General features: G+C 31.8%; 1 protein-coding gene across 2 annotated transcripts in view; it reads right to left on the bottom strand.

Moving 5' to 3' along the window:
* LOC148274934 (gustatory and odorant receptor 22-like) overlaps positions 1–24,287 on the bottom strand; it is a 59,336-nt gene that overhangs the window by 28,874 nt on the left and 6,175 nt on the right. Inside the window, exons 2-5 of one of the 2 annotated variants that reach the window (XM_088236443.1) lie at positions 21,759–22,009; positions 14,519–14,779; positions 9,464–9,591; positions 554–713 (exon numbers count right to left, since the gene is read on the bottom strand). In XM_088236443.1, coding sequence (XP_088092569.1) covers positions 554–713; positions 9,464–9,591; positions 14,519–14,779; positions 21,759–22,009 — 800 coding nt within the window. Of the gene's footprint in view, positions 1–553; positions 714–9,463; positions 9,592–14,518; positions 14,913–20,424; positions 20,674–21,758; positions 22,010–24,287 lie in introns of those variants that run through there. The other variant, XM_088236442.1, reaches the window with a different exon arrangement.

The raw sequence follows: 24,287 nt of genomic DNA, 5'->3' as shown, positions 1-24,287 counted from the left end.
AGAAAAGTCAGTAAGTGGTTACATACAAAGATTTAATTACATTAAGTAAAATGTTTGACCACAAAGTTAATGCTTCAAATTTTAATAATATTTTATCAGAAAGTACTTTGGTCAGTCGGTAAATTTTCTGTTAATTAAAAAAATATACTAACACTGTGTATTTTTTATTGTTTATATAGGTATGAGCTGTAATGTAAAACTGGCTATATCATGTATATGTATATGCACAGGCTATGCCTAGGTGGGAATTTATTTTCATATTATTTTATTCTCTTGGTGCCGATAAATTAAAAAAAAAAATAATAAATTGGATTCTATTGACAAATGAAATGACAATCTTTTTAGCATAGGTAGGTTGAAGAACTTGAAAAGTAAAAAAAAAAAAACAGAAGAAAAATAAAAATCGTACATTCTACATACATACTATAAAATATTTTTATTGTTTTTTCATTTGCTAAATAAATTATAAATTATTCTATAGTCAATAGTGTCGTTATTATTTGCTACTACCGTACATAAACAAATTCACTTATTTAAATGTTTATATTCGTACCTGTAGTGTAGTTTTATGAGAGCAGTCACAAAATATGTAGAACAAAGTGGATGAATAGACAGTGTCCACAAAGAGTCCAATTTCTTTGAAACTGAAGCCAAATCCGTGGTCCACTATCTCAGACAAGGCTCCGTACACAGCCACGGTAATATTGCAAAACCTGTACAAATATTTCAATGAAAACTTAACAGGGTTTTAATTTTTCAATTTTCAATAACAGCTATTTGGTTTTACACAACGAAGAAAGTGACAAACTGCTTTAAAAATATAAAATGAAATATTATGAAATTATTATGAAACTAAGAAATCCATACTATGAAAATCGCAAATATAAAATAGAAAAAGTCCAAAATAAATTATTAAAATGTCTATCATATAGAAATACTTACCTATTAAATAAATATAATGAAACATTTACTACATTTTGAAATAAACTTTTTGCTGACTTAATGCTTCTATTTAAGCTTTTAAATGGCATTACTGACTACCCCAATGTACTAGGTTTACTTAATTTCCATGTGCCTTTTAAACGTATCCGTCACATCAAGTTATTTTACTGCACCGATGTAAACACTAATGCAGCAAAAATTCATGCATTCATAGAATATGCAACTTATATAATATAATATTATTGGAGCCAAAGCAAGTGATATCTTCAACTTGAATAAAAATATATTCAAAATGGAAATCAGCGACAGCATGCAGGCATTGTCGTCGTGGGTGAGTAGTGATGAGAAAATGCAATATTATTTTTTCATTTTATTTTAAAATCACAAACGTAAATATGTATAAACATTTTATTTATGGTTTTCCAAATTCTATTCTTGTATACTATAACTTTATTTATGACACATTATGTATATTGAAAATTATAAGTTTGAAAAATTTTTCAGTCTAGTTTTAAGTATCTATTATATTATAACCGTATTATTGTAAATATGGCTAGATAAATAAAAAAAAAAATAATAATATTTACGCTGAGAAGACTTCCATACTGGACTTCTAACCGACTATGCGTTCTGTAACTGCATAAATATTTTATTAAAAACAGTTCTTAGTCACTTTATATGTAAAATGTAAATGGGGACTAGTTTTAATCATTCGTATTCTCTGAGCTGCAAGACATATTGTGATTTAGCTTCTGCTTTTATTAAAATATAACATAACTAGAAACGAGAATTCCAACCGTCTATGCGCTCTGTAGCTACAAGACGTATTAGGATATTTATTGAACAGCGCCCTAGAGGTAATTTTCACAAAAATAGTGCTATAGAAATGATCTTGAATATATGATATCAAGATTATTCTCTGACTCAACATAATTGGAGCAAGCATGTTGCATCTGAGAGGCACAGGTTCAAATGTTTAGTTTTTGAGTTAATTATGCCAAAATATTCATTTATAGGCACCGTGGCGCAGTTGGTTAGACGGCCAACTGTGAAACTGGCGTTGCGGGTTCGATTCCCGCCAGTTGCAAGAAAAAAAATCCAAGAAAGCACCCTGGTGTATTTTGCATTACCTCCTTCCATATCCTTTCTATCCCACCTGCTGACAAGCCTTAAACTAGAGGCTTAGCGGGTTATTCTATTCAACAATTTTGTTATACTCAAATTTAAGAAATAATAGATCATCATGCCATTGTTACTTCTAAAAAAAACTAGATGGCACATTTGAGTGAACATTAAGTAAAGTTGTGCTTTTGGTTTTACAAAAGAATGTTAGATTACTATTTTTTCCTGTTCCTTTCCACATTCGCTCCTAAGTGGAGTGTGTGGACATCACCAGTAACCTCCAGGAGATTTTATCGCCAGCCAGCACTCTCGTCTCCTCCCACGTTAATCCAGCGCCCCTTAGTTCCACTGAATAAACTCGAAAGATCGTCATCGACGGCCTCATGTTAGTTATAAAATCGAGCCACCTTATGCCTAATATTCTCCTCAAGCACTTACTCTTAAAACTCAATAGTTTGGTGTTCTGAGCTTTGGTAGGGTGCCAAAATTCGTGCCCATATAGGAGTACCTACTGGCATAAGACAAGGGTTGTAAGATTACAGTTTGAGTGTAACTGCTCTCATATGCAAATGAGTTTTTTTTGTTTTACCACTTTTACTCCCGTGGGTTGTGGGTTATTTTTCAATGCCACTTCCCTTATTTAAATAATTCGTTGCATTTTTATCTTGGTGTTATTTAACAATCTTTTAGTATATGCTAATCTGTATTATCAGTAACAGCGTTAGGGTAGGGCGGGGTTAGGCGACCGCCCAGGGCGCCAGATATAAAGCCATTTACAATAACACTTTTAAAAGTGTCGTCAGTAAATCTCTACAATCAATAGACATGGATCTCGTTAAATGCACAGAAATGTTTAAAAAATGCTTAGATTTTATCGAAAACTACAGAAACACGGGCTTTAAAAGAGTTTTAAAAGGCTTTAAAAGTGCAAAGGAGTTGGCAGCAGAAATAGAAATTGAACCTGTGTTTAGAGCCACAACAAAAATTCGACGTGTTAAACGCCAAGCTGGTGAAACCATCCACGATGAGCTTATAACTTCTCCAGAAAAGAAATTTGAAGTTGAATTTTTCAACAGCATTTTGGACACTACCTTAATTTTACTCTATAAAAGATTTGAACAGTTGAATGAGTACTTGGAATCTTGGTCTTTTCTGTTCAATATAAAAAAATACCCGGAAAAACTAGAACTTCTCAAGGTCTGTGGTGATCTTCAATTGAAATTAACAGTAGATTATAAATCCGATACAGATTTTTATTTATTTATTTATGCTTTATTACGCTAGTTTATAACATCTTAAGAACTAATATAAACTTATAATCATATACAATTTTTTTATCCAAATTTCTCAATAACATATTTTTTCAAATTAATTCTAAATATTTCAATTTATTATGTTTCCTTTATTTCTTCGGGTCACTCATTGTACAGCTTCAATCCTTTGTACAATGAGTTTTTAGATTCTGTTTTTCTCCTCATTGGTAATTGTTTTTATTTTATTCATTTTATGCATAAAAATTGCTACATTGTGTTTAATTTGTTGCTTTACTGTGAGCAAGCCAATTTCTTTGTGCATTCTTTCTACATTAGAATATATATTTCTTCTGAGTATAATCCTCATTGCCTTATTTTGAAGAAATAGTATATTTTTAATTTCTCCTGTGTATGTATGTTGTGTAATGAACTCATAAGTCTGAAATCATTTTTGCCTGATTAGAATGTGGTTACTCCTGTAATTGTTTTAAATTTTATTGAAGATCGCAGCTTACAAGAACTGTATCGAAATGTATGTATAGCGTTACGAATATTGATCACTATACCTGTAAAGGTTGCTAGTGGGGAAAGAAGTTTTTCTAAGCTTAAACTGATAAAAACTTATCTACGATCGACAATATCTCAATCTAGATTGACAAACGTGGTATCTTTGTCAATCGAAAACGAAATTGCGGAAAACATAAACTTTAGTATTTTAATAAAAGAGTTTACCGATAGAAAGTCAAGAAATGTAAAATTTTATTAGTATTTTTTTAATAAATGGTTATTTCAGCATAAACTTTGCCTTTTTCATATGAGTTTAAAGGGGTGGAAGATATGGGGCGCCGTAGAAATCCCGCCCAGGGCGCTGGTAGTGCTAAAACCAGCTCTGTGTATTATATACATACTACGTTTTAAATTGCATAAACTGAAAGTTTCACGTTTGCAGAATTTTTGGTCAATGAATCAACGTTCTGGCGGAAAAACTATTCGATTACTTAGGTACATCCCTATTATAACCTTAGAGTAATAACCTAACATAGTTGCCCATACGGAAAGATTTATTACTCTGAGATTATAAAAGTATTCTAGATGTTTCTTATTTGCTTCAAGTGGAAAGACTCAAAATTACCGAGTTGGAGTCTGGTACTTTACTTCTTTTTGTACCCTTTCTTGCATAATGGAAAACCAGTAGTGACCGACCGAAACAAGATTTTCGGTCGAAACCGAACCAAATTTCGACTTCTGTTCTAGTTTCGGCCGAAACCGTAACCGTATCCGAAACTTATTTCAATAACTTTTACACATTTAAGTCACTTCAAAACGTCCAACATTGGCCGTGTTTATTGTTAAACCTTACTAGTTCTTAAAAATTGGTGTGTTAAATAAATCAATTTTTATTTTATTTATTATTTTAAAAACCCGTTAGCGCTATATAAAAAATATTGTATGGTCTAGTTATGTTATGTCTCATCGGGTAAGTGTTGTCATTGTGTGCTTTTTCAGGTTGATTTAAATTTATCTCCAATGTATTTTTTCTAGTGGTGAGGTAAGTCATCGTAGTGTTTAAGCTATTGTATAGTATTTTTGACTGTCCTACGCATAGAATTAAGAATAGTCCAGAAACCGCATACGCGCATCAAACAGAAGGTGACTAAACTACTCCTTAAAGAGTACTTTTACGTTTTGACCGATTAGTTTCTTTGTAGACGTCGCTCAGTACGCAACTCTCGATTTGAATTAAACTATGCCGTGTTATGTCGTTTTGAAGTGTAGAAATACTGCTGGGATCTTAAAAAAACAGGATGGGAATACATTTCATGTGTAATTAGCAAATGCATGTGTAAGCATGCAAATGCATTTCATGGTTTTTTATTTTTTTACTATGTTTTTACTGCATTTATTACTTTTTTTTATAATTTATTTTTTTGGCTACGTTTTTTTAACTACATTTTTACTATGTTTTTAATACATTTTTACTATGTTTTTACTACTATTTTACTATGTTTTTATTACATTTTACTATGTTTTTACTCCATTTTTTACTTTGTTTTTCACTTTGTCCTGTATCTTTATAACTGTTTCTATAAATTGATTACTGTTTTTTATATTTTTTGAGTGTTTTAGAACGGGGTAAATAACCCTAGTTAGACAGTCAAAGCAACTTTACATAAATTATAATTTTGTGTTTGTAATATAATGATAATAAATAAATAAATAAATAATAAATAAGTAGTAAATGCATTACTTTAAAATTTAATTATTTTTCCATCTGTCAGATTATCGAAGAAAACAAATGGTTGTTTCGTTAGTGTTGCTAGGGCAGTATTTTTTTCACGAGCCATAAGATGCACCCGAGTATAGCAGAACGTAACCCGACACATCCCAACCGCAGGTTTCGGCCAATTTATGTCTAAAACCAAAACCGCGGCCAAAACTCGGTTTATTGGCTGAAACTGGTGGAAACCGAAATCGAAACTTCGGTCGGTCACTAAAAACCAGCATAATGCTTCGTATCATCCAGCACAAAACATTATTTTCTTTTCACCCTACCTCATATTGGTCCGTATTACAATGGGAAGTTGAAATTTATATTCATTTTTATCTACAACGTTAAATTACGTTTTCTTTATGAACAAATATTCTTTTTTTTCTACATGTTTAATTTCAGGTTACCGACGATAATATTATAAATTTTTATACAAATATACACATTTTTGTACATAAATATCGTTTTTTCTTCACTGAATTCAAATTTTCGATAGTACCGATAAATATATCATTTATCGCGGCCCTGAGTATGTATTTTGATGGAAAGTTAAAATATATATTTTTTTATTTATTTCTTAAGTTAGCTTATATTAAAACTAATATAAACTATTATGTACATTTACATCATCTATATATATTTACATTTCCTTACAGTAACTTATACATTTATTTTTAAATTCTTTCAGACACTTTTCATTCTTCATACATTCAGGCATCTCATCATACATTTTTAAACCCTTATACATCAAACAATTTTGCGACTCAGCTCTTTTCAATAATGGTAGTCTTATTTTATCCTTTTGTCTAGTAGCATATTCATGTCAATTTTTGTTTAAGACAACTTTATCCTTAAAATATTTTGGTAATTTATCGTGAAAAAATTTATGTATAAATATCAACATATTAAATTTAAGTCTCTTTCTTACAGATAACCATTTTAGTTCATTAATTTTATCTACAAAGAAAAATTAAGTTTTTTGTATGAAAAACATAATATGTTTACATTTTTTTTCTTCTAAACCAGATCAACTATATTTTGAGTTTGTCTAAATTTTTGTAGACAAGGACTGGATTCAACTCCCTGGGGAGCTGTTTATATTAACATTTTACAACAGAGATGAAGAACATTTAAGAGAAGGTAATATATAAGTCTAAGCCTCTACAGGGCTTGTTGATAAATCCACCTGGTCCATGAAGAAGTACAGAAATTGAAAAAATAAGATTTTCAGGCGTTGCCTAGTATGTAGGTAAAATAACCCAATTAGATTAATCTCACCCGCATAAATAAAGGTTTCAGCTCTTTAACTTCACAAACATCAACAGATGAAAGAATTGAGGGAATATAGATGTTCAAATATAGGCAGAATGGTGAATGTTACACAGTGTGTAAAGTGGCAACTTAAACCAGTCATTGACAGGTCGTAAGCCTTGTAGATGCCTAGACTTCTATATCACTGTATCTATATGTGCATGTATCTGTATCTTTTCAAAATTCTTTTGTCAATAGAATCTGAAATATGTGTAATCATAAATTAAATTGTATTGATATTAATAACATATCTTTAACTTCCTTTAAAAGTAAAATTTCTAAAAATAATTCAACTTGTGATGTTGCGCCTTGAATCCGCAGCCTATATTATGCAGGTTATGTGCAGCTCTGCATGTAGGCACATTATAAATGTACACTGTATGGTCAACTATATTTGGATTATATATTATAATGTGCAACTATGTGACCAATATTCAAAAGTAGATATATTTAGAATAATATGTAGTAATAATAATATGTAGTAATAATATGTAATAATATGTACCAGTCTGACGATGTCGGTCACGACGAAACCCGGTCACTGGTAAAAAAATTATAAAATAATTATAAATAAAAGTGGAATAAAACTATAAAGTATTTTTATTATTATAATATGTAGCACATTTACATTTAAATTTCTAGTAATATTATAAGTTTTGTATGATTAGTTATTTTATGTTATGTATAAATTTTATGTGACAACATTTACAGTAACAATATTATGTGGAAGCCTCTAATTGGATTTTGTGATATGTATTTATGGTATAATTGTATCTTATAAATTTATAAATGGCTGTTGGCTTTCCAATGAAATAAAATAAAAAGTCGCCTTTTCTTAAATGTTCTTCATCTCTGTTGTAATATGTTAATATAAACATGTTCAATTACCAACGAAGATACTTTGAATTTCCATACAAATATACACACGTTCATAAATAAACAAAGATATTAGTTTATACCGTCTTAGTACATACCGATGAAGATAGCCTTTCAAAATTGCGGCCCTGGGCCCCGATTACAATGGAAAGTCTATAGGGTTATCTTCGACTGTCTATAAAGAAAAAAAAACGATATTTGTGTACGAAAATGAGTATTTTTGCATGGACATTTATAATATTTTCGTCGGCAACCTAATTGAACATGTTCAAAAGAAAAACATGTACCTATGCATATTTTGCTTTTCATACAGAAAGCTTAATTTTACTTTGTAGGTAAAATTGAAGATAAATGTTAACTTCCATTGTAATCGGGGCCCTGGGCTCGTATTACAATAGGAAGTTAACAGTTTTCTGAAATTCTATCTACAAAGTAAAATTAAATTTTCTTTATGAAGAATACAATTTTCATCCCTGTTTTTTTCTAAACATATTCAATTACAGGTTATCGACGAAGATATTTCAAATTTTCACACAAATATACACATTATAGTACACAAATTTCGATTTTACTTTATAGATAGTCGAAGACAACTCTGTTAACTTCATATTGTAATCGGGGTCCTGGCAACGCCAGATAGCGGTAGATAAACTTGTCATTTTATTATTGAAAGAAAATAGATTGTATTCCCACATAAAATGTGTATTTTCTTTAAACTCTAATGGATGAAATGATAATGCCAGAGCGTTTTCCAACATTCCAATCAGCAAATGGTTGCTCCATAGAGACTGTAAATTCAATCATACGTAATAGCAATCACCTGCGCTGCGCTTACACAGAAATGGGACGGCGTACATGGTTAGAGAACATTCATAACCATTAGCTTTTTTACAAAAAAAAACTACATACGTCAAACATCGTCGATGTAAAAAAAATAAGACCGCGTGGGAAGATTCTCTATACTCAAATTTTGACAAAAAAATACATTATTATTTTTACATCAATATTTTGTTATTTAAATATTTTTTTATTTTGCAAAAAATAAGTTATCATGTTGATTGAGGCGAGAAAAATAATTTTTGTCTTGGTTTTATATTTTTTTTACCGTTTTTGTGTAAAAACATTTAATTTTATGATCATAATACCGGTTAACAACGTTAGACGAGGACGACCAAGGAAGACGTGGCATGATCAGATAAACCAAAATCTTAAGTCTGGTCATGTCAAAAGCAGACAGAACCGAAGGGCATGTATGACAAGATGTATGAATGTGGAAGAGGCTAGGATTGTATGCCAGGATAGACGTGTGTGGCGGTCCATTCTCTCTGCCTACCCCTACGGGGAAATGGCGTGATGGTAGTAGTAGTAATAATACCGGTCTCGAAAACTGATTAATTTACAAAAAAAATATTTAATAATTTTATAATAAATAGAGGTTAGTTATAATAATAAAAAAATAATGATAAAAATGAATAATGAAAAATGAAGATGCTGCTAAAGCGATGAAACCGGTCACTGTTTATCCCGGATTTTTTTGATCTAAATATTACTTGTTTGTTATTTGTATGATAAATCCAAGTTTCGGGAAATATTTTGTTTTTTTTGTAAAAGAGATTTTTCCGAAACAATCTTCAATATAGTGATCATAAGTATTGCAGGTGCATAAAACGCCGAGATAATATAAACTTACATGAAGAGGCAATAGGTGGAATAAGTCCTGGCATATGCATTCCCCAGGGTTTGAAGAAGTTCACTTAAGTTCAGCCACAGCCCTCTGTAGTGAGATATCATACTTGCAGTGCACTCTTCATCCATTTCCTTGGAAAAAACAAGTAAGGACCATAATCATGAAATGCGTTGTATTTCAGTTTAATCATTGCGTCATCATCATACTGTATAATAATGTATTTATTTAGATAGTAATGATAACTAATGAACAATATATATACAAAAACAGATATACTAAAAATACTATTCTGTATTTTCATATCTACCTTCTTATTTGTTGACAATACATCGCTTGCCCTACATATTGAGGTTATCTACCGTTTTATAAGGGACTCGTTACACATTTTCATTCAATAATATGTACTAATTATTATTGTTTTATTTTTTTTCAGAACGAGGTTTTGAAATTTACCATACTTTTAAAAAAACATAATCAAAGCGTCATAACATTACTAAAAAAAATGTTTAAAAGGTTTCTAAAGTGAGTATAATTTATTTTTTTTGTTTTAATTTTTAAACCTCTTATCAAGTTCTCTCCTATACTCTTTTCAATATAAATACTCGTTTTAAATGACTTTTTTTCAACAATGTTTGATTATGTCCAAATGCTTGCAGACTGACTGGATTTCCTCCCTAGGGAGTTGTTCATATTTAAATTTATGACAACAGAGAGGGAAAACATTTTTGAGAAGGAAATATGGGAGTCTAGGCATTTACAGGGCTTATGACCTGTCATTGGCTGGTTTTTTTTTTTTTTTAATTTATTTATTTATTTATTCACACTCTTTATCAAAATATAATTCCATATTCACTTTGCCCAGCTAACAAGGGTACATACCCCGTTCCAAGCTAGGCAATTACATTTTAATATATTATAATACTTAACAAATTAATATAGAACACAGACAAACAAAATTAAACTTATTCGGATACATATTTTGATTCATATACATACAGACATACACATATATACACACATGTATATGTAAATATACACATATATACACATGTACATACACACACGTACATACGCCCATGCGCATACACGTACATACATTTATAAAAACATAGACAATTTATGTATGTATAAATATATATTTTTTAAATTATTCCTTATTTTTTTATATTTTATTTTTGACATCCAGTAAGGTTCTCCAATCCGTGGCATGCATCAACTTTTCTGACTCCCTACGACCAATGTCATGAAAGAGCGAGGTCAACACCTTCCGTAACTTGACAACACTCCCGTCTTTCCACGATTCTGGCAAAAGGTTATGGACCTTTTTGCCTACGTTATAGTGTTGTCTCGATGCCAGAACAGTGTTGACCCCTTCACTTAGTATCAGATCCCTATTAGAGTATCTTGTATTATGGTTGTGGTTGACGCTTGGGTAAATGTCTCTCTTTATGTGTGTAACCACTACCGTTCTCAATATATACTGTTGAATAATATTCAGTACTCTGAATTCTTTGAAGAGCAAGTCACTTGGATAGCGAAATGTTTTTTTTAAGATGACTCGGATTAAAGATTTCTGTGCAATTGCTACAGGTTCAAGGGCGGTTTTTGTGCAAGCTCCCCAACCAATTAGACCGTAAGTCAACACAGAATTTGCCAGTGCATGGTATAGGTGTTTCAAGTCCGGGACTTTAAGTATATTTCTAAGTGGGATGAAAAAATGTATTAAGCGCTTAATTTTTGCAGTTATAGTTTCAATTTGTTCATTCCATCTCAAATACTGGTCTATAATTATTCCAAGATATTTTATACTTTGAACACTACTCAGTTTTTTGCAGTTGCAATTTACCATCACTGAACAATTATGTAGTTGAAGTTCGTGAATTTCATTAGGTTGCCCGGCGGAAGTTGCACTAAAACGAATGAACTTTGTTTTATCCGAATTTAAAGTCAACAGGTTTTCGTCTAGTCATTTTTTAATATAACTTAAGTCATTGCTTGCTTTTTTATGAGTTTCTGACCAAGTTGATGCGCTATAAATTATAGCTGTATCATCTGCAAATGAAATGATTTGTCCAAGTGATGGCTTGTTACAAAGTTCGTTAATATATATCAAGAACAGCAGTGGTCCCAAAGTGCTCCCTTGTGGAACACCAAATGAGAGCTGAGCAGGTTCGCTCAAGTCACTACCCACTTTCACCTTCTGAAATCTTCCACTTACATAGCTGTTTAACCATTTATATAACTGCCCTTGGATTCCTATATTATGTAACCTTTTAAATAGAATTTTATGTGAAATAGTGTCAAAAGCTTTAGCCAGGTCCAGAAAAATAGCCAAGCATTTTTCCCTATTGTCTAGATGTTTAGCTATTGTTTCAGACAATTTAGCTATTGCGTTTTCAGTACCCATGCCTGTCCGAAATCCATATTGGTTTTCTGAGAGTAAATTATTTTTTTCTAAATAGTTATTAAGTTTTAGTTTGACAATTTTTTCAATAATTTTAGAAACAGTATTGAGCAAGGATATTGGTCTGTAGTTTTTAATACGTTTACTGTCACCATTTTTATAAATTGGTATTACAGTCGATTCCTTCAAATGTTTCGGAAAAATTCCTATATTAAAACTAAGATTAAATATAAATGCTAATGGTTTTGCTATATATGTTTTAATTGATTTTATAACAATTGAATTTATTTTATCTGGACCCGTAGCTGTGCTCAGTTTCAAGGAGTCTATAGTTTTTATTATTTCAATAGGTGTTGTTGTAATTTCTTCAATTTTATGTGCTGAAGCAAGAGATGGTATATTATAAGCCAGGGTGTCTTCGTTAGATTTTAATTCACTAAGAATATTTTGGGCTAAAGTGTTTCCAACAGAAGTAAAATAGTTATTCGCATGGTTTGCTATCGATTTAGTGTCTGATATTGTTGTGTTATTTATGTCAATACTGTCTATTTGGGTAGTTTTCGATTTTGAAGTTCTTGTAATTTCCCTCACTATTTTCCACATCCGTGCAGGGTCGCAGTTACTATTTTCGTAAATCAGTTTTTTGTAGTAGTTTTGTTTCGCTAATCTTATATTCTTTTTACACAAATTTCTATATTTCTTATACTCGTATTGAATAATTATATCGCTAGGATTTTTACTGGCTTTTACATGTAATTTATTCCGTTTGTGAATATTTTGTACTAAAGTATTGGTTATCCATGGAGTGAATTTTAGTTTTTTGTGAGATACATTTTTTGTGGTCGTGTGTTTGTTTATGTATTGAGTCAATGTTGTAATGAATGCGTCCATTGCCATATCCACGTCATTCTCCATAAAAACTTTTTCCCACATTTCGTTTTCTAGATCATTTGTCAAATCAGAGTATATTATTTTTGTAACGCGAGATTTTTTTTCTTTTGTAATGTGAGATTCAGATTTGGTACATATGGCAATGGTGTGATGGTCTGTTATATTAGAATGAAAAGTAAAGGCATCGAAACCATATATTCCTTTTGTTATAATATGATCGATACATGTATTACTTTGCTCTCTAGTAATCGCATCTGAAATCAAATGTAGACCCTGTTCGCCGAGAAAACAGGTTTAAGTGGCCACTTTACACACTGTGTAACATTCACCATTCTGCCCATGTTTGAACATCCACATTTCCTCAACTCTTCCATCTGTTGACTTTAGTGAAGTAAAAGAACTGAAACCTTTACAACGTGGGTGAGATTCATCCGGCTGAACCAAATCACCTACCAACCTACTAGGCAACGCCTGAAAATAATTTTCTAATTTTTAAATACTTCTTCTTTTTTTTTACTTACGCATTACACACGCACCCCTCTAAACACACACGTGTACAAACGTTGCATACATACAATTTAGGAAACTCTTTTCTTATATATTATGCATTATTAGATTAACAGTGGATATTTTTATGTAATAGCTTTCCTACCACATACCGCACACCACATCAGAGGAATAAGTCCTCTCGGCGGTGTGCACATACACGGAAAGTTCTTCGTTCCCGAACGAGAAAAGCTGCTAGAAGGAGCTCTCTGTAATCTAGTAGCCTTAGAATCTTTGTGCTGAAAAAATGTAATCCAGAAGTACAAAATATGCACTTCCTCGGATTGAGAAAAGAGGGAAGTAAATTCTTCACTCACTGAGATTACATTGATTAGACATGATCACTTCGCCAAAATGATTACAAAACTTTTTAAATGCCTTGAAATTCTTTTTGGAAGCCAGTAAAAATCTTGAATAAAATAAAATGAATAAATCATTTATCTGCACTTTATGGTAGATAGGATACTTCATTGCTACTCAAATAGCCTTGCATTTGAATAATTTGTTATATACCTGAAGGCAATACGATCAGTCTAGTTTTTCAGATGTGTGGTTATTTGTTAACATTATTTGGTTATTTGGGCAAAGTGAAGTTGCCCAAATAACCAACGTGCATTCATATCATTTTGCGTTCAAGTAATTGACAATTGAGGTAACGCTGCAATAACTGTCCTATGCATCATAAGATAATGAAAAATAAAAACCATAATAATTTGATAACGATATGCAAATGATTTCACATTAGATTTCCAGACGGTTACATTAGAAACCAGAAATTTCCACCGGAAATTAGGTATTTTCAAATTTTTTCTAAAAGTTTCATCAGAAAAATGAAATTTCAACAGAAACTAAAAAATTTATTAGGAAAATCATCTAAATAATACAGAAATATCAGTTGAATCAGAAAACTGAATGTCTAATCAGAAAACTGAACGTTTCATCAGAAAATTGAAAACTAAAAGCTTCAATATAAAAGTTAGAGCTTTAATGGGAATCTTAAAGCTTCATTATAAAACCGAAAGATTATATTAAACATAAAATGCTGAATAAAAAACGGAATATTTTAAAAGAAAACTGGGTGTTTTGTCAAAGATTTTATAAGACAACTTGAAGAATTATCGCAGAACTGAAATTTATTGAAAAAAGTCAGAAAACTACATCCGTAAACTGGAAGTTTTATTAAATTACTGAATAAAGATTTAAAAACTTGCTGTTACCTTCCGGAAGCATTCTGAGAGGCTGTGGGACGCCGTCTTGATGGCTCTGCAGTTGATGTACCAGAGAGCGCAGTTCATGTTGATCATGGTGATGATGTGGTAGTAGGCCGAGGTGTGCCACAGGTGAAATCCCTCCATCAGGGCGCACAGGGAGAGGAGGAAGACGATGGCCAGGATCAGGCAGCCGACGCTGATCACGACTATGAGAGTCTTCAGATGAGGGAACTGCAAGGATTCTCCCGTCACCTTGTAATACCGTAACTGGAAAACAAATAACAGATAAAAAGGATAATAACTAGAAAGCAAATACTATTTATTCATTTTAAATTACATTTAACATATTACAACAGAGATGAAGAATATTTAAGAGAAGGTAATATAGAAGTCCAGGCATCTACAGGGCTTATGACCTGTCAATGGCTGGTTTAAGTGGCTACTTTACACACTGTGTAACATTCATCATTCTGCCCATATTTGAACATCTATATTCCTTCAATTCTTTCATCTGTTGATGTTTGCGACTTCGAGATTACCTTCTCTTAAATGTTATTCATCTCTGTTGTAATATGTTAATATAAACAGCTCCCCAGGGAGTTGAATCCAGTCCTTGTCTACAAAAATTTAGACAAACTCAAAATATTGTTGTCAAATTACATTGTTAACATATTTACAAACATAGAATGGCTTTTTAGGCTGTGCCCGTGTTAAGCTATAATAATTAAAAATTTAAAAAATGAATAGTAACTTTTGATTCGGGTTATGGTCCCCTGGCTAGTGTCGCGGACTCGTGGATCAGATTTCCGAGGTTTGATCCCCACTCTACCCCAACTTAATTTCAATTTTCTAACAAACAATTATTTACAACTCGATGTAAATCGCTCGAAAGTTTAAATATTTGTGTAAATCATAAAAACGCTAATATTTAATATTCTAAAAAGAAAAAAAAACTTAAAATAAACAATAATTAAATGATACATTTAGTCAAAAATAACAATTCAAATAGAAAAGAAATACATTAAATTCTTTACAAAATTTATTAATTTAAAAAAAATATAACAATAACGTATCCCAAACTTTATGAGGCCAAGGGCCCTGTGTTGAGTTGGGATACAACATAATGGAAAGTGGAAGCACGTATATAATTAAATAATTGCAAAAATAAAAATGAAATACTATTACATAAACATACATATATTTCCAAGGGCATCTGGACAACACGCTTAATAGTATGTATATAAATCTATGCAATATCTCGCAGCAGTCTCCTGCAATGGTCTCTCGAAATAATGAAATCATTCAAATTATTAGGATATAGCAATACGTTTTGTCCGTTTTTTTTCAAATGAAGAAACAAAAAAAATGTTCAAAAATTAGTTAATAAATTGCAATAATGTATTCTCCTAAATTATTTTACAACAAATTAGTCGATAATTCATAGTATTTTCACCACACACTGAGCAAATACGTGAGAAATTTTGGCAGCTTTTTTCCTTTTATTGAACGCGAACAGAAGGAAGTGTCGAAAATGCTCACTTTCGTCTACTTGACGTTCCATTAATGGCTTGTAATCAAACAAAATAATATATGTAATGCAAAAGCAAACGCATTCTCTTGTAGAGCAGAAAATTTTCTCTCGAATGACGCATAACCTTTACCATTTTGTTTTATTTTTATCGCTTATTCTTGCTCATTAACTCAATACAAACACATGACAAAAAATAATTTAAATAATTTTTATATACCTTAGTGGATTAAACACTTTTCGCCGTTTTGAAATTAAAAATGTATAAATTATCGCAAAAGGCTATTTTATACATAAACGAAATATCAAAGTCTACTTTCGTCATATAAATGCATTTTTAAGGAAAATTCAAGATCCGGAGTCCACTCTATTTCAATGCAAAACACATCAGGAGACAAATTAATGATAAAAAAAAATAAATAATTAAATAACGTCTATTCCCCTTCGTGTTGCTGGAGATATCCTAATCAATCTTATGAACACATTCTGTGGTCTTGTCCTTTTCCCCCTCTCTACGAATACCGAATGGAGCTTCTCGCAACCATCCGTGGCCCTGTTATAGATCCTGACGGATATACAGATCTGACGGCTTCCAAAAATAATTTTAAGGCTTTCAAAGAGTTTTGTAATTATTTCGGCGAATTGATCATGTCTAATAAATTTAATCTCAGTCAATGACAAATTCACTTCCCTGTTTTCCACGATACCATGAAGTGCATATAATGTAGTTCTGGATTACAGCGCAAAGATGCCAAGGCTACCAAATTACAGAGAGCTTCTTTGGGAAGCTTCTCTCGTTCGTCAAAGATCAATTTTTCCGTGTATGTTTTCACCGCCAATGAGACTTATGTCCTCAGATGCGGTGTGTGGTATGTGGTGGGCAAGCTGTATGTGGCTTTTTATTTTTGTATGCTTATAAAAAAATATAAAAAAATAATTAAAAAATAAAACAAATCTGTGCGGACGTTATATGTGCATGCATAGAATTAAGATTAGTCTAGAAAGCACATACGCGCATCAAACAGAAGGCGACTAAACTACTCTAAAAGAGTAGTTTTACGTTTTGGCCCATTAGTTTCTTTGTAGACGTCGTTCAGTACGCAACTCCCGATTCGAATTCAACTATGCCGTGTTATGTCGTTTTAAAGTGTAGAAATACTGCAGGTTTCTTAAAGAAACAGGATGCAATCACATTTCAAATGCATTACTTAAAATTTAAATTATTTTTCCATTTGTCAGATTGTCAAAGAAAAGAAAATGGACATTTCGTATGTGTTGCTATGGTAGTAATTTTTTTTACCTTACTTTGTTCATCTAATCAGAGAACTAATGAAAATTGGACTTTGGATTAAACAACGCCGTGGTGGACATTTGACCGACATTATCTTTAAAACATCAAATGTTATTTAATATAAAAATATCCGTTTTATGTTAAATAAAATTTGTTTTATATTTTAAGTTCAAAGTTCATTAATTCAATTACTCTTATTAAATGGCCCTTTACTTATCTACTCCGTTGTGTCAATCAATGTTTCCGCGTGCACAATAAAATTTTAGAGAAAATAACAAATTGCTTTTTTTTAAACTTTATATTTGTGTAATGATTATATTTTTTCCCATCTGGTAACCTTGCGCGGTGACTTCACGAATGCGCGCGGCGGAAGTGGGGTAAAGTAGTGGGATTTTCGGACACAGTCCGATGTATTTAAATATGATTCTACGCTCCTTCTGGACTATTCTTAATTCTATGGGTGCATGTATATGTACATTAATCTTTTTATGAATGTGCATTTACATAATGTATATTTAGGAAAGCATTTCAAGTGCTCCAGCTCAACACGGATTTTCCAGCGAGTCGGGGCAAGTTCACAAGCATGAGTCGTTCTTAGTTGAGTTATTATAAGCTGTAGGTATTGATTATTATGTTATGATCCATAATAAAATAAAGTATTTATTATTAGTATTGTTGTACAGTTTTATTTTATTATTGTGGGAATTTATGCCAAATGCTATTTTTTTCCGACCAACCAAAAAATCATATTTATTTAGTTTTTTGCAAGTGAAAAAAACTGGAACTAGCCATATATGTATGCAAATCAATTGATTCGCTACTAGCCTTTTACAAAAGAGAAAATATAAGGAGAAAAAAAGATTTAAATTTTTCATTTTCTTTTTTATTAGTTTATCGGTACTTCAAAATAGACGAGTACTGGATTTATTTAATATTCGAGGGATTTTGTAAGATTGATACATATTAAATAGTAAAACTGTATTGACAAAGTATCTTTCATAGATTAAATTAATTGTCGATGACCATTGATTAATTAATGGACTAATTACTTGCCCAGCAAGTAGAAAGGAATAAATTGATAGTTAACTTAATTGATTGTTTCATTTTTATGTACAGTATAATCGAAAGGAAATAGCCATGAAAACAACACGCAATTTTCCTACACAAACTAGAATCATTTATTTTATGAAGAATATTTCTGACCTCACGCCATTAATTAAAGCTTTGGAAAAATATTTTCTGTATCACATACAAAATGATATTTATTAAAAAAAAAATTAAGAATAAAGATTCTTTTTTTACTGTCACAAAATATTCCCAATCAGCAAAAGTGCTGGTATGAGGGGATATAATATATGTTATGATACTATTTAAATTAATTATCTTAGTAGATGAAATAACATTCACCAACAGAACTTATTTCCAGGATCTTAAAGAAACAGGATGCAATCACATTTCATGCGTAATTAGCAAATGATAAATTTACATTTTTAAAAATTGAATTATTTTTCCATCTGTCAAATTGTCGAAGAAACAAAATGAACATTTCGTTAGGGTTGCCAGGGTAGTCAATTTTTTACCCTACTTTGCTCATCTAATGAGAGAACTAATAAAAAAAGAATCTCGGATTAAACAACTCTATCGTGAACATTTGACCGACATTATCTTTAAAACATCAAATATTATATATCATGACATAAAAATATCGGTTTTATGTAAAATAAAATGTGTTTTATATTTTAAGTTCTATGTTCATTAATTCAATTACTTTTATTAAATGACCCTTTACTTATGTAGATAGTGTAACTGTAGTAGTGAGTAGTCTGTCGTGTCAATCAATATTTCCGCGTGCACAATAATATTTTAAAGAAATTAAGAGATTGCTTTTTTTTTAACCTTACATTTGTGTTATAATTATATTTTTTCCCATCGTGCAACATTACGCGGCGGCATCACGAATGCGCGCGGCGAAAGTGAGGTATAGTGGGGGAATTATTGGACACAGTTCGATGTATTCAAATATGATTCTTAGCTCCTTCTGGACTATTCTTAATTCTATGACTTCATGTTATTTTATTGATCCGGGGACGTTATCTCAGATTGATTTTTAAGATGCTGTTTTTCGTGTATTGTTCGTTACGATGTTACAAGAACTATTAATGCTTTCTTGACTCGCCACCAGGGAAGGGAGTGACTTCAAGGACTAAGAAGATCAAAGCAAGTGCCACTGTATTTCAAAAGACAGGATGGTTTGACACTTGAATAAAAATACACACGAATCCGAAACACTATTGGTAGCTGGAAGCGATGACAAAATACGTTAGAATCTGTCAATCAAAATTTGTGGATTTTGGTCAAGGTAGTTTCCCGTATAAAACAGATGCATCCTTGAGAACCAAACAAAGCGACCCTTATTTCAAAGATCACATTCGTGGGAAGTTGACAAGATACCATATTATTCCACAGTAAAAAGACTTTATTTATTAGCCAAATTAGCCATTTTGACATGAAATTATAACTAATTTAATATTCTTATGGAAATGCGAAATGAAAAATGCACTCAAAAGAATTTGAAAATAGACTATTCATAAGGGATGCCACAAATCTTATCGATTTGGCAAACGCCATAACATAGCGATGTGCTGTACATACCAGGGCCCCGATTACAGTGGGAAGTTAACAGAGTTATCTTCGACTGTCTATATAGAAAAACCGATATCTGTGCAGGAAAATGAGAATATTTGCATGAACATTTAAAGTACCTTTGTCGGTAACCTATAATTGAACATGTTTATAAGAAAAAAATGTAAGCACATTCTGATTTTCATGCAGAAAATTTTATTTTATTTTGTAGATAAAGTTGAAGATAAAGACGTCATACCTTCACCTTGACGGTAAAGTTGAATATAAATTCTCTCTAGCGATTACAAAGATAAATTATCCACCTCCCACATTCATGTTTTGGGTAGGTACATCGATATGAAACATTGGGAAGCGTACGTCACGGTACACATATCTACACACTAAAATGAAATAGCTTCAGTATTACGTCAGAGTTGAAGATAAAATTTTCCCGACTGATTACGAAGATACACTACCGATCTCCCCACCATCAAGTTTTGATGCAAGAACATCGATTTGTACCGACGGGTTTAGTACACCTCGATACGTTTATCTTCGCATTAAAAGTGACAAAAATGTTGTTCCACCGAGCAATTTTTCATTAAACTACGATTTATCTGATTTTTTAACCGTTTTGAGGTTGGTATTCTTTTTCTTAAAAGCCTATTAAAATATGAGAGAGACATAAGTTAATTTTTAAGTCGAATTAAATTCTGACATAACTGTCAGTTTTGAAAACAAGAAGCTAAATGCAAAAATAATGTCGCTAGATTTTTCCTATATAAGAGTATCTAGGCGTAAGGAAGTAGCCACTATAAAAAAAATAATTAGTTTTTACATTTTTTTCATCTGTTTTACATATTTCTGAGTGTGCGTATCGAGAGCCGGCCTTATAATCGCTCAATAGATAAATACAGGTGATATTTAAGTATACCGTCTTGGTGATTCTCAAAAGTCATGCAAAAATCGTGTTCGAGCGAGCATTTTTTGTTTGAATTAGAGTTTATAATCACTTTGAAGTGGGCACTTTTTATCACAGAGGCCGATTCAAAATATAAATGAGAACTATTTTAAATGTTAATGAGGTAAGATCGCGGACTAAAATTTCGGGATCATTCATTGGTTCTATTCGATCATACGATGTCGAAATGACAAGTAAGTAGAACATACCGAGGTAGATAGTACAGAAGTTAAGTATACCATCTCGATATGTTCAGATGAAGATAGCGTTCATAATTGAGGTCCAGGCCGCAAGCATCTCGACACCTATGAAACTGCTAAGGGTAGGTTAGGTTGGGCCGGACATGTACAATGAATGCCGGATTCACGCGTCTCTAAAAGACTAGTGAACAGACATCCGGGTGGAAGGAGATTAGTGGATGGAGTATGAGGTGAGAAAGGATGCAGCGCGGTTTCTCCAGGTGGCGAATTGGAAGACGGCGGTGGAAGACACACGGAGTTGGAGGCAACAATTGCAGAAGGGCTCGATTTTGGCTGTAACGCCAACGGAGAGAGAAAATTACATTTCCTTAAAGCCTTGTACATGTATGGAAACGTCGTGTTCTAAAACCAGCCGACATTATAAGTCATGACAAAGTTGCAGTCGTGTTTTGGAACTAGTCAGCATAGCGATCAGCATAGCGATTTTATACGGAGTAGCTATATCTATAAAAATGAGTCAAAACTCTTGATTGATTTTTAAAGCAGTGAAATGAGTAAGAAACGAATTGATCGTTTGGCTAGTTTAAGTGATCGTCATAAAATAATATATCGGTATAAAAGTCAATTGTCTAAATACAACTTACTTGGAATCTTCCCCACATCGTTTTATAAATGGCGACCTGGTGAGCCACTCCCCAGCCGACGAAGGGGATCCAGAAGTGTGGCACCAGAAACACGACGAAGATAATGGCGTAGATGTAGTCGTCAAACTTCTTGGTGGTTTGCAGAATGAGGATCCTCTCGTAGCCAACTACCAGGACCACAGCAGTCGTTAGGATGTAGAAGCAGATGGCGTACAAGGTGGCTGCGGACCTCCATCGAAAGGTCACCATCCCTAAAATATATCATTAGTTCATCGACATATTTCTCCGGTCGGAATGAAGAAAATAATTCAGACACAATTCAACAAATTCTTTAACAAATCTGAACAAATATATATGTTATGCTGTCCTTTCCCATCAAAAAAAATAGATTGGCTTTCTAAACCTTAGTATTGTAATTGTCAATCGTAGTACTAACAATCCTTTCACTGTGACATGATTAAATTTAATTTGTTAATAACCTTGAAATGCAATTAATCTTTTGGTGAATCATATGAAAGGCGTCGAAGTTAAGTATTCTTTTAAAATACAGGGCTCTTGGCCTCATAGAGTGAGCGATAGGTTTTTTTTTTGTAATATGTATCTTAGTATGAATAAAAACATTTAAATAAATTATAATAATAATCTTAATTGATGTTTTTCAATTTATATAAAACACCATCCTGAAAATATAATTTTGTGACTTAATTTAATATAAGTAAACACATCTTTCGCTACAATTAGTTTTTGCAATAATATGGGTATGAGGAAGAATGACAGTATCCGACATTAGCCCTCCTTATAATTTAGTGAAAGGAGCAATGAAAGCAGTAGAGTTGGTTTATGAAAAAAAAAATATCTTATCGAAAAAAAATCTTTTAGGCAAGTCTTTATGGATTTAAAAAATCACCAAGATAGACCGGATCTTGTCTTGAGATAATAATTTATTTATTTTTGTCCTAACTTAAATTTTATTTGGTTGTATTTAATTTTATTAGTACCTGTATTTATTATAAGAAATTATATTTACCATTGTTGAAATAGACTGCATAAGTTCGTAAATAAATAAATAACTCAACAATATTTTGAGTTTGTCCAAATTTTTGTACACAAGAACTGGATTCAACTCCCTGGGGAGCATATTACAACAGAGATGAAGAACATTTAAGAGAAGGTAATATAGAAGTCTAGGCATCTACAGGGCTTATGACCTGTCAATGGCTGGTTTAAGTGGCCACTTTACATACTATGTTACATTCACCATTCTGCCCATATTCGAACATCTGTATTCCTTCAACTCTTTCATCTGTTGATGTTTGTGAAGTTAAAGAGCTGAAATCTTTATTTATGCGGGTGAGATTCATCAGATCAGTGAGATCAGAAGTATGGGAATTGAGAAAATAAGATTTTCAAGCGTTTCCTAGTATGTAGGTAATAATTCAATTGGAACAGGGCAAATCTATGTATTTTAATATATCAATGGTTATATGTATACTTATGTGACATTATAGCCAGCCACCACACAAGAATGAAAGCAAGCAGAAAAAATGCTCGGGAAACTAACTAAAAGCATGACATTAAATAATCGAAAAAGGTAATGGATGCTCTAAATCTACCTACGCGCACCCTTTTACAAATGGAATTATCAAACGCAGGTGTTTTATAAAACCATCGAATAAAATGGTAACAAACGTAAGTAATAATGCTGGTAGGCCATTGTCTGATCAAATCACCTGAAATGCTTGTGGGTTATTTATTACAGTAATTACGCAATTAGGCTTAAAGGTGAACTCACATCAACTATTGCGAAACCCTGACTTTGGATCAGAGTTGCCGAGCCTTTTAAATGGCGATATTTAAAGCTTTAATGACTAAAAACATGATAAACACATTAATGACTAAATACGTTTTTTAAAAAAGGAATAATCAGCTAAGCCTCTTTTTTAAGGCTAAAAGTTTATATTAGTTCTTAAGGGCGCAAAATAGGCAAACAAGTTATGCTGTGAGCCTACTGGCAAGTAGCAAAGTATTGAAATATTTAAAATAAATGTACGCTAAGGAAAATAAAAAAAGTTACTTTAAAACTATAAACAAACTATTATTTATAAATTTCATTTATTTATTTAAAACTTTATATACATATACAATATATATACATATAAAGACGGGCATATTGCCTTAAGGCAATTTCTTCCTACCTACCCAAACCGTTCAGTTTTGGTAAATTATAAATACATGGACATATTGAATTTAATGCGTGAACATAGATAATCATACCTAAATATAAACGAAAGCCCTAAAAAATGGCATAGTTAAAAGTCTTCGATTTCATGCAATTAAAAAAAGCACACTTGTTTTGTCATTTACTTCTACTTTTGATTTTTATTAATTTTGCTGTGCGTCATTTTCGTATAAATTTGTATGGAGCGAACCGAGTGAATAATTATTTATTGTGGAACGCAAACTTAGTCTTTTAAAAATTAGTTTGAGATAAACATTTGAGCCAGATAGACATCGCGTTGCTTGAAGTAT

This window comes from Micrasema longulum, unplaced genomic scaffold (genome assembly GCF_059751315.1).
Source record: "Micrasema longulum isolate JH-2025_06_02 unplaced genomic scaffold, ASM5975131v1 h1tg001557l, whole genome shotgun sequence".
Lineage (NCBI taxonomy): Eukaryota > Metazoa > Arthropoda > Insecta > Trichoptera > Brachycentridae > Micrasema > Micrasema longulum.
Note: the sequence above shows the minus strand (reverse complement) of the source record. Positions and strands in the feature narration are given on the sequence as shown.